This window comes from Lethenteron reissneri, chromosome 48 (genome assembly GCF_015708825.2).
Source record: "Lethenteron reissneri isolate LAM-NWPU_2019-01 chromosome 48, ASM1570882v1, whole genome shotgun sequence".
Lineage (NCBI taxonomy): Eukaryota > Metazoa > Chordata > Hyperoartia > Petromyzontiformes > Petromyzontidae > Lethenteron > Lethenteron reissneri.
The window spans coordinates 4271425-4286848 of NC_083826.1; the positions used below are offsets into that span (position 1 = coordinate 4271425).

General features: G+C 56.3%; 1 protein-coding gene across 1 annotated transcript; it reads left to right on the forward strand.

Moving 5' to 3' along the window:
* Positions 1–548: 548 nt before the first annotated feature.
* NEK7 (NIMA related kinase 7) lies at positions 549–13589 on the forward strand. The gene is made up of 10 exons (XM_061571689.1): positions 549–963; positions 5579–5774; positions 6340–6480; positions 6821–6883; positions 7858–7968; positions 8890–8998; positions 9727–9834; positions 10126–10220; positions 10847–10960; positions 12007–13589. Exons 2-10 carry the CDS (start codon positions 5631–5633, stop codon positions 12148–12150), a joined length of 1029 nt encoding a protein of 342 aa, XP_061427673.1. The 5' UTR covers positions 549–963; positions 5579–5630; the 3' UTR covers positions 12151–13589.
* The last annotated feature ends 1835 nt before the right edge of the window (positions 13590–15424 follow it).

A 15424-nucleotide genomic window follows, 5' to 3' on the forward strand; every position in this document is an offset into this window, starting at 1 on the left:
CCGCCCTTCACTCTCCAGACCCCGCCCTTCACTATCCAGACCCCGCCCTTCACTCTCCAGACCCCGCCCTTCTCTCTCCAGACCCCGCCCTTCTCTCTCCAGACCCCGCCCTTCTCTCTCCAGACCCCGCCCTTCACTCTCCAGACCCCGCCCTTCTCTCTCCAGACCCCGCCCTTCTCTCTCCAGACCCCGCCCTTCACTCTCCAGACCCCGCCCTTCACTCTCCAGACCCCGCCCTTCACTCTCCAGACCCCGCCCTTCTCTCTCCAGACCCCGCCCTTCTCTCTCCAGACCCCGCCCTTCACTCTCCAGACCCCGCCCTTCACTCTCCAGACCCCGCCCTTCACTCTCCAGACCCCGCCCTTCTCTCTCCAGACCCCGCCCTTCACTCTCCAGACCCCGCCCTTCACTCTCCAGACCCTGCCCTTCTCTCTCCAGACTCCGCCCTTCACTCTTCAAACCCCGCCCTTCTCTCTCCAGACCCTGCCCACTCGATCCGCCCCGCGTCTCCTCCTCCTGCGTCGTCACCCATCCCTCCCTCCCCCTCCTCCTCCACTCTCCACCGCCCTTAAATTCGCACCCGCTTCGCACTCGCGCCCGGGGGGAATTAACTTATCAAGTCAGTGAGTGAGTGAGTGGCGAGCGAAGTCAAGTCACCCTCTGAGTCAGCCCCCCCTGATTAAGTCGACCCTCGAGTGAGTCCGCGAACTTGGTGGCAGCCAGCCAGGCAGACAGCGAGCAAGCGACTTCGCCGTCGAGTCGGCGCAGTCGTTGTTAGCTGGGCGAGGTTGCCGCTGAGTTTGTGTTGGCTGACAACGCCGTCGGTTTCGTTGTTAAGTCTCCACAAGCCGCAGGGATCTTTGTTTAGGACCCCCAACTCCCCCCCTATCTCTACCACTCCATCTAGAAGAGCGCTCCGGTTCAAGGAGGACAGCCATGCGTGTACGTTGATCCATTTACAAGGTACGTCTGGCTTGTGGGGCATGATGTGGGGCATGGTGGAGAGTTGTCGTTCGTGGAGGGGATGACGAGTTCGACTCCTGCAGCGGGCGGCTTCCCTAGGAGGTTGTGAATATTGAGATGATGAGGATTTCGTCCAGCAGTGGAAAGACCACGGCCGCTGATGATGATGATGGTGGTGCTGTGTGCGGTTGAACTTATTTCTACGCGTCGTGCTTAATCGGAGGTGCGGTGGTGTTCATACCCTGTGTGTGTGTGTTTAAGTGAAGGATCTTCTCGTGTGTGTGTGTCGAGGTTTGTAGCCACCATGACCGTGATGATCTTAAACGTCGGTCATGGTCAATCCACTGCTGGATGAAGGCCTACTCACGCCTGCGCCGCCTCCATCCCATCACTAAATTATTTGAAGACTTAACGGGGCGACTTTTAAAAGTTAATGCTTTTGTCGACGTTTAGCCTTGAATGAGTCTGTAAAAGGCTGTGAACTGCAGCGTAAATTAACTGTGGGAGGAGGAGGAGGAAGAACCCGGGGTACACGGAGACCACCGTTAACCTCCAGGTTCTGGGGTGCACTTAACCGGGCCGGATATCCAGGAAAGACGCGGGGGTTCACGTCAGCTTAGGCCGCGTTTTGTAAAACGTAGTCCGTATAAGTTAGGCCGCGCCTACTTTGTTGCTTCTGACCAATCGGCGGCGAGAGCGGTGGGTGCTGTAGCCAATAGGCGCGCGCGGCGATAGCGGTTCGCGGATACGTGATGGGAAGTGTAAAACAAGGCCCGGCTAACCCTGTCAAAGTGCGCCCTGCTAAAGTTTTATACGTTTTAAAATACATTTTAGAATTAACTACAGGTGTTTTAAAACGTGACAACCCATTAAACTCGCGACGATTAAACCTCCGGTGGTTATCGTGTTTTTCTAACGAGAGTTCTGATAAAGTTGTGTAAAGAAATAGGCATTAAGTGTAGGTGTACAGTACATGACTAATGGTCATACCATATCGGCAGTTATTGACGTAAGGCGATAACAACTTTACATTATTGATGCGAATATTTAAACTCTACATTGTTTAAACTCGCTTTGTTAAACTGGGTGTTTTAACCATGAGCTTTGGCAGTGTTGGATACCAAGCAAAGTGTCTTCATTGTAACGCTGCTAAACTGATACTTAACTTAATTAACTGTCCATTTTAATGTGAACATTTATGATGTGAACATTTATAATTGATTAAACTCACTCTGCTAAACTTACGGAGTTCAATAAACAAGTACTCGCAATGTTAAACGCGAAATGATGTTATCGTCGGTTCCATGCAAACTAATCGGCACATTCGGCCATAGCATCGTGGCCTTCAATACATGTATATACTATTATTGTTTATATAATAGGCGACGTTTCGGACGATGACCCTTTTAGAGGATATTTTTATTTCGCTTTAAAGGCCACTCATTGAGTCGCCTGCGTGTGGACGCACCACTGACAACGCAGCAGCAGCAGCAACAGCCAACTAATTTAAGTTGTAATTCTGTAATTATCTGATGGGTGTCAACTTGCGAGTAATTAATGATGGTTTGATGTATTATAAAGTGAGATTACATCATCATACAATGAATGTACATGAAGAATATCGGTTATTAATGAGCTCGATAAACTGAAATTTTAAACCAACTGTGCACTAAACACCCAGAGCCGTAAGATATTAACCCATTACATAATTGTTATCACTACTAAATTCAAATTGTTTAAATTAACAGTACTGTGTACATGTATCAAGCTTCTTCTTTCGTATGGCTGATGTAGATGCAAGAGGCAACAACACATTTCACATTCAGGCGGTCAAGCGAGATCACCGCTTCAGGAGCAGTGGAGTTAGTGGCGTATCATCATCATCATCGTCGCTGTGACGTCTCCTTCATATTTGTGGATCAGGGCAATGCTTCGTCTTATACGTTGTACCTTCTGTTCAGGATCACCACAATCGCACACTGGGGAGTTTTATCATTTTCCATTTGTGCATTCGCATCCGCCATGGTTTGTGCGGATACGATTTAGGGTGGACCATGAGCTTCGTGGAAGTTCAAACGCAGGGATTGTCTGCGTTGGGTCTTTCACATTTGACTAGATGGTGCAGTGCTGCTAGGGTTAGAGCTAAGAGTTGGGATTACCTAGATTTCGTGTTCCAGCATCAGGGTCCAAGTTAGAGTTGGGGTTGGTGCCCGTGTTGGGGGTAAAAGTTCGAGCCAGGTCTAGAGTGTTAGTGTTTGGATCGGGGTACAGGTTAGGGTTAGTGCTTCCGTTAGAGTTGGCGTTAAGGTTAGAATTAAGGCTAGGGTCGACTTAAGATGATGTCTAGGGGGCAGAGTTAGGACTAGATTCCAGGCTTGAGTTTGGGATGTGGTTCAGGGGTTAGTGTTAGGGCTATGATTGGAGCTGGAGGCAGTGCTAGGTGCTAGATTTACGACTCGCATTAAATTTAGGGCTGGGTTTCAGGCTACAATTTTAAGGCTTTGGTTTGGGCTACGCTTGGGGCTAGTGATGAAGGTTATGGGTTGGCGTTAGTGCTAGGGGTTTGCGTTAGTGCCAGGGGTTGGCATTAGGACTAGGGGTTGGCGTTAGTGCTAGGAGTTGGCGTTAGTGCTAGGGGTTGGCGTTAGTGCTAGGAGCTACAAGCTATATCTTGTCCCATATCCCGAGCCCAGTCTGGCTCGTGTTGTCCGGGGGGGAGGAGGAGGTGGGGGGGGGTGGCACACGCGCGGAGTTGTCGGGGAATGGGAATCTGGGTGAGATTAGTCTGTGAAGGGTCGCTGTGTTTGCCGTGGTACACGCACAGTGCTGGGCCCTGTGCTCGTGTCAAGCAGGGACGCCGTGTCGTGGGCGAGGTTTTGCGCAGTGCGTGACTTTCGGGGAGCTGGTGGCGCAGCGATTGGCGTGCTCCGCCACGAACCTGCCGACCAGAGATCGATTCCCACTCGCGGCCAGAGACACCAGTGCCTATTCTCTGAACCGGTGCTGCGCCTCCCCTAGGTCGACGTGGCCTCAAATGAGTACCTGGTGCGATGTATGCCAGCCTGCATAGATGCTCGTTAAACAGCACTTGCCTCAAAAGTATATTTAGGCTATACGGAGGATCTTTGTATTTTTGTGTCATTTAGATTAGCACAAGCGCCACTTAGTGGAGAATGGCGATTGGTGTTGTTGTGTCTGGGAGTGCGTGTCCCTTGTGTGTGTGCCTGTTGGTGTGCTGATGTGTTTTTCTTTTGGGGGGTGTGTCGGGCGGGGGGCTGGACACCCACCCGCTCGTGTGCCGTGCCGGCCTTCATAGGGGCTCACGATTGGCACTTGCTCCAACAGTCTGTTTAGGCTATACGGGGGGATCTTTGTCTTTGTTTGAGCGTGAGCATGTATCATGCACTGTATAAGCGTGTGTGCATGTGTGTGTGGCAGTGGTTAGCGCATTGCGCTACGAACTCGGCGACCCGAGTTCGATTCTCGCTCGCAACGAATAACAGTGTGAATATCTGAACCTGTCCTGGGCCTTCCCCTAGGTCGACTCGGCCTCAAATTAAGACCTGGTGTGATGTTTAAACATCACCACTGGGGAGACAAAGGCGGCCGGGCGTAGCGTTGGCCACCCACACATTGCGTGCCGTTCTGATCTTAACAGGTGCTAGCTAACAGCACTTGGCCCAACAGTCTGCTATAGAGTGGGGATCTTTGTTTTATGCGTACTATGTGTGTGTGTGTACGTATGCATAGTGCATACTTGTGTGTGTCACGCAGCAGCTATGCCAACTCACACTCTGGATTTTGTTTAAATATTTACCCAGCTCAAAAGGCGGCTGACTCACACTCGCTCTCTCACAAACTCCATCACACCCAGCAAGCGGCATCCTGTTTGCCAACCACAGTACATCATCGTCATCATTCCGTGCTCTAACCCCGCACTCTCATCAAATTCACGTGTGTGCAACGGCTAGGCGTTGCAATTTCTGTTGCGCAAAGTCATTCCTGCGTGCCGCGTCCGTCCACTCCACGTGCTACTCACTCTGTCCGGCTTCTCGCGCTGTGAATTCCCATCGCCCCCCCCCCCGCGCCGCGCTTTTCACATTTATTTTACCAGGTGAGGGGGGCCCTCTGAGCCACGTAGCTCTTTTTCAGAAGCGACGCGGCTGTCGCCAATAGTTGCTCCACTAAAGCGCCTCGCATCACGTGGACATTTGTAGCCGCCAAATACTCTCAAACGCAGTGTTTCTACTCTTAGGTTTTTTCGGTAAAGTCACGTAGGGAAAAAAAAAAAAATCTATAACGATATAATAAAGATTAAATATTTTAATTATTAATTGTAATTATTTCAATTATTTGTACAGCATTTATTTATTATTATTTTTTACCTACGTGACTTTACCGAAAAAACCTACGAGTATGAATCCTTGCAGTCACGAAAGCTTCAAATCTTAGCAGTGTTTTTACATGTGGAGGGGAAAAACCGGAGGCCCTGGAGAAAAATGCATGCGGCTGCGGGAAGAGCCCGCGACCTCCTGTATACCGGGTGAGGTAGTTTACATCTCCTAGCCACCGTGGCTTCCTTTGTCTTTGTGCCCCCCCCCCACCCCTAACACAGGGAGTGCCCGGCCCCCCTACTGGGCCCCCCACCCACCCCCCGGGCCAAGACGATGGAGCTGCAACCGCCAACCCCACAGACGCCCCCACCACAGCCCCCCAGCCTCTCCATACAACAGCAGCAGCAGCTACAGCAGCAGCAGCAACAGCAGCAGCATCAGCAACAGGCATTCATGGTGCTGCAGCCAGGCCCGCAGGTGAGGAAAGCAGAGGGTAGCTTGACGTCTCTCCACTATCCCCACCATCCTCCCCCCCCCCCCCCGTGTCTTGCCACGTCGACACGTGGAGGGGGGAAAGGGGAGACATTGCAGAGAGATGGTGAGACAGTGAGAGAGACTCTTCTTGTTATTACTCCCTCACGACTTCCCCTCCCCCACCGTGTCGTCTTGCATCCCCACGTCTTCCCATGTCTCCATGCGTCTGCCAGTGTCACCCCATGTCTCCCTGTCTCGAATTATTTTTTACCTCCCCATTTCTCACCGTGTCTCGCTGTCTCCCCATGCCTCTCCCCGTGTCCCCCTGCATCTCCCCGCGTCTCCCCGTCTCTCTCCACGCTTTGCCGTGACCCTCTCTTTCCCCATATCTCCCGACGTCTCCCCATGTCTCCCCTTTCCTCCCCATGCCTTCCCGTGCCTCGCTTTCTCTTCCCTAATCTTCCTACATTTCACCATGTCTACCCCTCTCCCCATGACTCCCTCTCTCCCCCGCGTCTCCCCGCTTCTCTGCGTATCTCACCCGCGTCTCCCCCGCGTGTCCCCACAGCGCCCCCTGCTGCCTCAGTTGGGCTACAACGCGCTGGTCAACTTCCTCATTGAGAAGAAGATCGGACGGGGCCAGTTCAGCGAGGTATACCGTGCCACGTGCCTGCTCGACCACATGCCCGTCGCACTCAAGAAGGTGCAGGTGAGTCACGGGGGTAGCGGAATGGATGGGTGATTGGGTGAGTGGGTGGGTGATTGGGTCTGTGGGTAGGTGAGCAGTGAGGTAGGTGGGTGGGGTGGGTGATGTGGTGGGTGAGGGGTGGGGTGAGGCTAATGGGGTGGAGAGGAGTGGGATGTTTAGTGAGAGCGTGAATAAATGAGTGATTGAGGGGGTTGAGTGGTGGGTGTGTAAGTGGTTAAGTCGATGTTTGAGCGAGTGAGTTGGTAGGTGACTGAGTTGGAAAGTGTCCTGTTGAGTGTATTGCTGAGTGAGTGAATGAGTTTGTGAGTGAGCTGATGAGTGAGTCCTCACTGTGTCTCAGATCTTTGAGATGATGGACGCCAAGGCACGGCAAGACTGCATCAAGGAGATTGACCTCCTCAAGGTGAGAGCTCAACTCGGGGTTAACAGTTCAAGGCTCATGGCTCTCTGTGGTTAGTGGGTCTGTATCTGCATCTGTGTGGTCCTCAATATCTCTGTCTGCATCTGTCTTACTGTGTGCCTCTCTCCGTGTCTTTGTGTCTGCATGTCTCTGTGTGTCACGGTGAGTTGCCGTGCTGATGCGATCGTGTGTCTCTCCTCACGGTATGTCACTGTGTCTCTGCAAATCTGTGTCACCCACAGCAACTGAGTCTCACCCCATTGTCTACAAGTGTGTGTATGTGTAATGGGTTTAACCAGACTGGATTGCAGGGCGAGTAGCTCACAGATCCTTGAAAGATCTTGATAGTCCGAATCGTCGGTCAGCTCCTCGGGTAGGCGAGGTCTGCATTAGCTGGTAATGGAACCCGCATGCCCAACCACCGCATGCCCATGCAGCTTCTGTTTGGCTGGATAGATGGGGCTAATTGGGCACGGCACAGGCTAGAGAAGAGATGGACCAATGTGGTACAGAAGGATGTGGAGCTAATTGGACTTGTCGATGACTGGTACTAGCAGTGTCAAAATCGTCCTCTGTGGAGGAGGCTCGTGAAAGATGCTGCTGGAGGCTTTGGAGGCAGTTGCCCTCCAGCAACAACAGAGGGCAGAGGAGCGACGCTCGCAACAACGAGCGGCGTGCTGGGCGGCTAGCACGCTGCGAACCTGGCAACCCGGGTTCGATTCCCACTCGCGGCCTACACCAGTGACCATTATCTGAACTGCTCCTGGGCCACCTCTAGGTCGACTCCGCCTCAAATGAGTACCTGGTGCGGTGTGTAAACATATGCACTCGGGAGACGAAGCTGGCCGGGCGTGGTGCTGGCCACCCACCCCCGTCATGTGCCGTGCCGGCCTTCGTAGGTGCTACTCGCTAGCAGCACTTGCCACAGAAGTGTACTGAGGCTGTACGGGGGATCTTTTCCTTTGTGTCACCCACAGCAACTGAACCACCCGAACGTGATCAAGTACCTGGCGTCGTTCATCGAGGAGAATGAACTCAACATCGTGCTGGAGCTCGCGGACGCCGGCGACCTCTCCCGCATGATCAAGGTGCGACACGCGGCGGGGCACAAAGGGGAGAGGGGTGGGGGGGGAGATGTGGGCGGTGGAGATGGGGGGGGGAGAGACGAGGGTGGGGGGAGACGGAGGGGGTGGGGAGGAAGAGACGAGGGTGGGGGGGAGACGGAGGGGGGGGGGAGACGGTGGGGGGAGAGACGGAGGGGGGGGGGGAGACGGAGGGGGGGGGGAGACGGAGGGGAGGGGGAGACGGAGGGGGGGGGGAGAGACGAGGGTGGGGGAGAGACTGAGGGGGGGGGGAGACGGTGGGGGGAGAGACGGAGGGGGGGGGAGACGTGGGCGGTGGAGACGGGGGTGGGGGAAGAGACGAGAGACGGAGGGGGGAGAGACACGAGGGAAAGGCAGAGACATTGGATAACCTTGGAGGACAGGGGTGAGAACAAAGGGTGAAACGGGGTCACAAGTGGGGACATGGATAAACTTGTGTGTGTGTGCTGCCTGTTTACTCCATGTGTTCACCATGCATGTTGTGTGTGTGTGTGCTGCCTGTTTACTCCGTGTTCACTATGCGCGTTGTGTGTGTGTGTGCTGCCTGTTTACTCCGTATTCACTATGCGCGTTGTGTGTGTGTGTGCTGCCTGTTTACTCCATGTGTTCACCATGCGCGTTGTGTGTGCTGTGTGTGTGTGCCGCCTGTTTACTCCGTATTCACTATGCGCGTTGTGTGTGTGTGTGCTGCCTGTTTACTCCATGTGTTCACCATGCGCGTTGTGTGTGCTGTGTGTGTGTGCCGCCTGTTTACTCCGTATTCACTATGCGCGTTGTGTGTGTGTGTGCTGCCTGTTTACTCCATGTGTTCACCATGCGCGTTGTGTGTGCTGTGTGTGTGTGCCGCCTGTTGACTTCATGTGTTCACCATGCGCGTTGTGTGTGTTTGTTTGTGCGCCTGTGCAGCACTTTAAGAAGCAGAAGCGTTTAATTCCGGAGCGCACGATCTGGAAGTATTTTGTGCAGCTGTGCAGCGCCCTGGAACACATGCACTCCCGCCGAATCATGCACAGAGGTGTGACACACGACGCACGCAGACGCACACACACGAGACAAAGATCCCCCGTGTAGCCTTAACAGACTGTCGGGGGAAGTGCTGTTAACGAGCAGCACCTAATGGTGGCCGGCACGGCACACGAGGGAGTAGGTGGCCAGCACTACGCCCGGCCGCCTTTGTCTCTCTAGTGGCGATGGTTACGCACCACGCCAGGTATACTCATTTGAGGCTGAGTCGACCTGAGGCAGGCCCAGGACCAGTTCACATTTTCGCCACTGTTATTCATCGTGAGCGGGAATCGAACTCTGGTCGCCGGGTTTGGAGCGCAGTGCGCTCACCACGGCACCACCACCCCACACACACACACCACCCTCTTTTGTACAATGTGCCAGCCTTCGTAGGCACTTGCTATAAACACTTGCCCCAACAGCCTATGTGGGCTACGCAGGAGATCTTTGTCTTCGTTATTGCGGGTGTTTTATGTCCAGTACTGTGTTTGTTTGAACTATCTACATTTCCAATCTACCCACACCACCCACCTTCCACCTACCCACCACATCTACCACCTACCCACCTACATCATTACCCACCTTCCACCCACCTATCCACACCACCTAGCATCTACCTACCCACCCTTACCCACGCCACCTACCCGTAGGCGCTCCCTAACGGGCAACTTGCCCCAGCGGTGTGTGTGGGCCACACGGGAGACCTTTGTCTGTGCACGTGTGCTCGCGACGACGCAGACATCAAGCCGGCGAACGTGTTCATCACGGCGACAGGCGTCGTGAAGCTGGGGGACCTGGGACTCGGGCGGTTCTTCAGCTCCAAGACCACGGCCGCACACTCGCTCGGTACGGTACACTTGGGGAGAGGCGCGGGGAGAGGCGTACGGGTAGACATGCAGAAATGCAAGGGGAGGTGCATGGAGAGAGAGAGACCTGGCGAGACGCACAGGGAGAGAGACACGGGAACACGGAGAGACGAGACAAAACGCACTCGAGGACCCGGATGTGCGTGGACGCTGGCGAGGTGGTCACACGTGCCGGCCCCCCTCCCCCGGCTGGTGGCAACTCATCGGTGGGCCCCTCTGACCCTGCCCCTCTGACCCCGCCCCCCACCCCTCTGACCCTGCCCCCCAACAGTGGGGACTCCGTACTACATGTCTCCGGAGCGGATACACGAAAACGGTTACAACTTCAAGTCCGACATCTGGTCAATCGGATGCCTCCTGTACGAGGTGAGGAGTGTGCGAGCTGCGACCTTGGCGAGTGGACGAACGAGCGACCCTTGAGTGAGCGGCTGAGTAGCTCGCTCCGTTACTCACCCACTCGCTCCGTCGCTCAGCAGAGGTCGCAACCGGGTACCCGATACCCATACCCTACCCGATACCCGGCTACCCGTACGGGTACCCGTTTGCGACCCTGGTGTGGCCGGGTACGGGTACGCCGTGAGTCACTGGTGAGTAACTGTTTGTCACTCATTTCCCAACGTCTTGTCTCTTCTCACAATTCAAGTTCCTAGAATCAACCCACCCGCGCCTGCAACATGGCTTCATCCCAGAGGTCGCAATCAGGTACCCGATACGGCCGGGTACGGGTACCCGTTTGCGACCCTGGTGCGGCCGGGTACGGGTAAGGAATCAAAACCTGTTTGCGACCTCTGTCGCTCAGTCACCCATCTGCTCAGCAACCCACTGACTTGCCCACCCATTAAGTCAGTCACCGAGCCACCCGTTGATTTCCACACAAACCTTATCCAACCCTAACTCCCCCCCCCCCCCCCCCCCCCGCGCTCCTAAACTATCTCCACGCTCTCTACCCCCTTACCTCGACCCCCAACCTCCCGACCCCCGTCACCTGCCAGATGGCGGCCCTGCAGAGTCCGTTCTATGGGGACAAGATGAACCTGTACTCGCTGTGCAAGAAGATCGAGCAGTGCGACTACCCTCCCCTCCCCTCCGACTACTACTCCCAGCAGGTGCCCCCCGCTCAACTACCGAGGGGCTGGGGGGGGGGGCAGGGTACCCGCCCCCCCACCCCCGCTAAGGGGGTCACAGAGAGAGTCTTGTTAAGGGAGACGGGTGGGGGTTAAAGGGACACGAGTAAGAGGTTAGGCACGAGTCTATTGTTGTATGGGTTTGGCGCGAGTGATGCGTTTTTAGTTTAGGGTTAGAGCTCGGGGGTTGGTGTTAGGGCTTCATGATTAAATATATAACCTCTTGCCACGGCAGCTCTCCCGCCGACTTCAGCATTTTCTTGCTGTGCTTGCCCCACCTGATGAAGATCGCTTGTGTTGCGATCAAAACGTCGTGTTTTTATTTTATTTTATTTCTACCCACGTGACTTTACCGAAAGAACCAAAGAGTATGGATTCCTGCAGTCACGAAAGCTTCAAATCAAGGTTAAGGGTCTGTGCCAGGGCTAAGGCTAGGGTGTTAGTGTCAGGGTTAGGGGGGATATGAGTTGGGATCAGGGCTATGGGTTAGTGTCAGGATCGAGGGCTATGCACCGTACGTAACCAACCGCGCTTATCGGAGTCGCGGGGGAAGTACGACAAACGAAACACAAAGTTGTTCCAAAGAAATGAGTTTTCAATGTAGATGATTAAAGAGTGCGCAACTCCAGTGGCTTTTCTAATATCGGAAGGAAGAGCGTTCCAGACGTCCGCGCAAGAAGATCGAGCAGGCTAGGGGTTGGGTGTCAGGATCAAGGGCAAGGCGTTAGTGTCAGAGTTTGAGCTAGGGGGTAGGGGGTTCGTGTTTTAGGGGTTGAGGTCTGGGCTAGGGGTTAGTGTCAGAGTTTGGGGGTAGGGGGTAGGGGGTTCGTGTTTTAGGGGTTGAGGTCTGGGCTAGGGGTTAGTGTCAGAGTTTGGGGGTAGGGGTTTCGTGTTTTAGGGGTTGAGGTCTGGGCTAGGCATTAGTGTCACACAGCACCCCCTGTCCACTCGAGTTTCACCTCTCGCTGTGTGCTGCCCTCCTGCTCCGTGCCCCACCCCCCTCCCCGCCCCATGGTGTTGCCGCCCAGCTGCGGGAGTTGGTGAACATGTGCATCAGTCCCGACCCAGAGCAGAGGCCGGACATCGGCTACGTCTACAACGTCGCCACGCAGATGCACGCCGCCACCTCCTCGTCCTCCCCCGCCACCACCGCCACCACCGGCTCCTCCTAGACGGCCCCGCCACGGCCGTCTGTGGGCTGGCTGTGGACCGCCGCAGCCACCTGTAGCCCTCCTGCGGTCTGCCAGGGCCGCCCCCGTATCCCGCCACGGCCGTCTGTAGACCGTCACGGCGGCCTGTGGCCCGCCGCGGCCTCCACTACGCCGCCGCCGTGCGTCACGGCCGTGCCGGCGTGAGCGCCCCGCCTCTCCGAGTGTCGACCCCCTCCATGGCGAAGCCGCAGCGTGCCACAGCAATCCGTGTGGTCTCCCACGGGCCCCCGAAATGGTTTGTCACGAGCCGCCACGGAAAAGCAACAGCGAGCTTCTCTCTAGCAGGGCGAGCTACGGTGAGCTACAGACCGCCTACGCTGAGCCGCAAAAGAGACACGGTATCCTATAGCAAGCTCTGGGAAAACTGCAGCCTACCGGGCCTACACAGCAAACGGCAACGGCAGTGTCATTCGGATAGCCGCCACGGATTGATTGAGCTTGTGACTGCACGCCCCACGGCAAGCTACTCTGTGACGTACAGCCCACCACGGCTATAGCAGCCCCGATACCGCAAGTCCTGACGTGCCGCAGGCAGGCATTCGTACGCCACGGCAAGCGGCAGCAGCAGCAGCAGCGACTTTGGGGCACGGCAAGCTGGTCACAGCGTGCCACAGCAAGCTGCGTGCGTGCGACGGCGAGCCGTAGCAACCTGCCACAGCCAGACTTTGATGTGCCGCAGCAACCTATCACAGCCTGCCCGCTTACAGCATGCCAGAGCGAGCGCCTCAGCTGTGGCCTTGCGAACAGCCTGCCACGGCCGGCACACGTGGTTATGACTTGCCACGGCAAGCTACAGCCTGCCGCAGTGGTGTAGGGGAAGAGAAGTGGTGCGTCAGCTGTGGGGTCGCAACTGTGGGTGGCAAATGCACGGGATGAGAGGGAAACGGCCTCTACCACAGGCGGAACTACAGGCGGAATGACGGGGACACGGGCAGTCGCATGGGCAGACTGCAAAAACCGGACACAATGCAACAACGCGGCAACACATCGCTACGGCAACAGAAATTGGACGGGCTACAGCAACGCAACACCCAAACTATGACAACACCACAGCCGTCTACAACAACCCCACCAACTAGACCGTCTACCCACACACACAACCCAGGCCTCATTTTTTGTGTCACTCTGCTATAACTCGTCATCATCATTATTATTGTTATTATTTTTTATTTCTTATCGTTTATCTCCCGCTCCCTCCATGCTGTTGTGATGGACACGTGGTTGGAGTTGTTTGTTTTGAACCAGAACTCCGCTCCCCCTCCCTCCCCACCTTAGTCAGCGGATGGAGGAGACCCCCCCCCCCCCACCCCGTGATTGGGGTTTCTCTGCCACGCGACGTGGCCACGCGACCCGCTCGTGGCGCTGACCACAGACGACGAATAAAGGGTTCCTGCATTTCACGAGCGCCGTGTGCGACTTGATGGGGGAGCGTTGTCGCCGCTCGCCTCCACGCTCACGCAAACCTCCACTTACCTGCACACTCGCTCACCTGCGCGCTCGCTCACCTGGTCACTCGCTCACCTGGTCACTCGCTCACCTCCACACTCACCTGCGCCCTCGCTCACCTGGTCACTCGCTCACCTGGTCACTCGCTCACCTGGTCACTCGCTCACCTGGTCACTCGCTCACCTGGTCACTCGCTCACCTGGTCACTCGCTCACCTGGTCACTCGCTCACCTGGTCACTCGCTCACGTGCACACTTGCTCACGTGCACACTTGCTCACGTGCACACTCGCACACACGCTCACCTGCACGCTCGCTCACCTGCACACTCGCCAACCAACACACACGCCTCTCCAGTCGCCAGCATAACCCACTCTGCTCGGCATTGGCTCGCCTCCACACTCGCCTACCCATGGTCCTCGCCACACGCGCTACGACCTGCAGTGCCACACGAGGCCACCAGGCGTCACCCCCTGGCCGCATTGTACCCCCACAACACAGACCCCCGCGGCGGACCCTGCGAGAGTGTAGGGGGATAGGGGCGGGTGTGAGGGGTGTTGGGTAGGAAGCAGAGGTCGCAAACGGGTTTTGATTCCTTACCCGTACCCGGCCGCACCAGGGTAGCAAATGGGTACCCGTACCCGGCCCATTCCCTACCCGTACCCTACCCGAAATGAGTGACGAACGGTTACTCACCAGTGACTCACGGCCTACCCGTACCCGGCCGCACCAGGGTCGCAAACGGCTACCCGTACCCGGCCGGGTACGGGTAGCCGGGTATCGGGTAGGGAACGGGTATCGGGTACCCGGTTGCGACCTCTGGTAGGAACGGGGGGCGGTAGTGTAGCGGTTAGCGCCCTGCGCTGCGAACCTGGCTACCCGGGTTCGATTCCTGCTCACTGCAAACACCAGGGCCTCCCCTAGGTCGACTCGGCCTCAAATGAGTACCCGGTGCGGTGTGTAAAAACATCGCCATTGGGGAGACAAAGGCGGTCGGGCGTGGTGCTGGCCATCATAGGTACAACTCACTAACAGCACTTGCCCCTAAGTCTGTTAAGGCTATACGGGTTATCTTTGTTTTGTAGAGAGCGTTTGCTAGGAACCCGGGCGGCCCGAGTTTGATTCCCGCTCAGGGCAACAACGTCTGTGACGAATACTGCATCTTGAGCCGGTCCTAGGGCCTTCCCCTAGGTGGACTGGGCCTCCAAATACCTCCCTGCTGTGTGATGTGCAGCTGCTTACTGGCAGTAGGTGGGGCTAGTTGCCGAGTGGACAATGTTAGGGCCCGAGTGGGCGGAGCTAGTGATCGAGTGGGCGGGGCTAGTGTCAGTGGGCGGGGCTAGGAACCGAGTGGGCGGGGCTATAAACCGAGTGGGGGGGGCTAAGAAACGAGTGGGCGGGGTTAGGGGCGGAGTGGGCGGGGCTAGGAACCGAGTGGGCGGAGTGGGGAGGGTAGCGAGTGATTGAGTGGGCGGTGCTAGCGACGGAGTGGGCGGGGCTAATGGCCTAGTGGGCGGGGCTAGAGATCGAGTGGGGCGGTGCTGGAGACCGAGTGGGCGGGGCTAGTGACGAGTGAGTGGGGCGGTGCTGGAGACCGAGTGGGCGGGGCTAGAGACCGAGTGGGCGGGGCTAGAGACCGAGTGGGCGGGGCTAGCAACCAGTGAGTGGGCCGAGTGGGCGGGGCTAGTGACGAGTGAGTGGGCCGAGTGGGCGGGGCTATGTTAATGAGGGCAGACGATTCGACTCTGTGGCCTGTTTGAGGCTCCCAGGAACGTGTAAGGAACACTTCAA

Bases quoted from the DNA above. Each gene is read 5' to 3' on its own strand.
- NEK7 (XM_061571689.1), top strand. From the start codon at position 5,631: ATGGAGCTGCAACCGCCAACCCCACAGACGCCCCCACCACAGCCCCCC. The intron at 7,969-8,889 runs GTGCGACACGCG...GCGCCTGTGCAG, and splicing joins ACCTCTCCCGCATGATCAAG to CACTTTAAGAAGCAGAAGCG. The intron at 10,221-10,846 runs GTGAGGAGTGTG...GTCACCTGCCAG, and splicing joins TCGGATGCCTCCTGTACGAG to ATGGCGGCCCTGCAGAGTCC.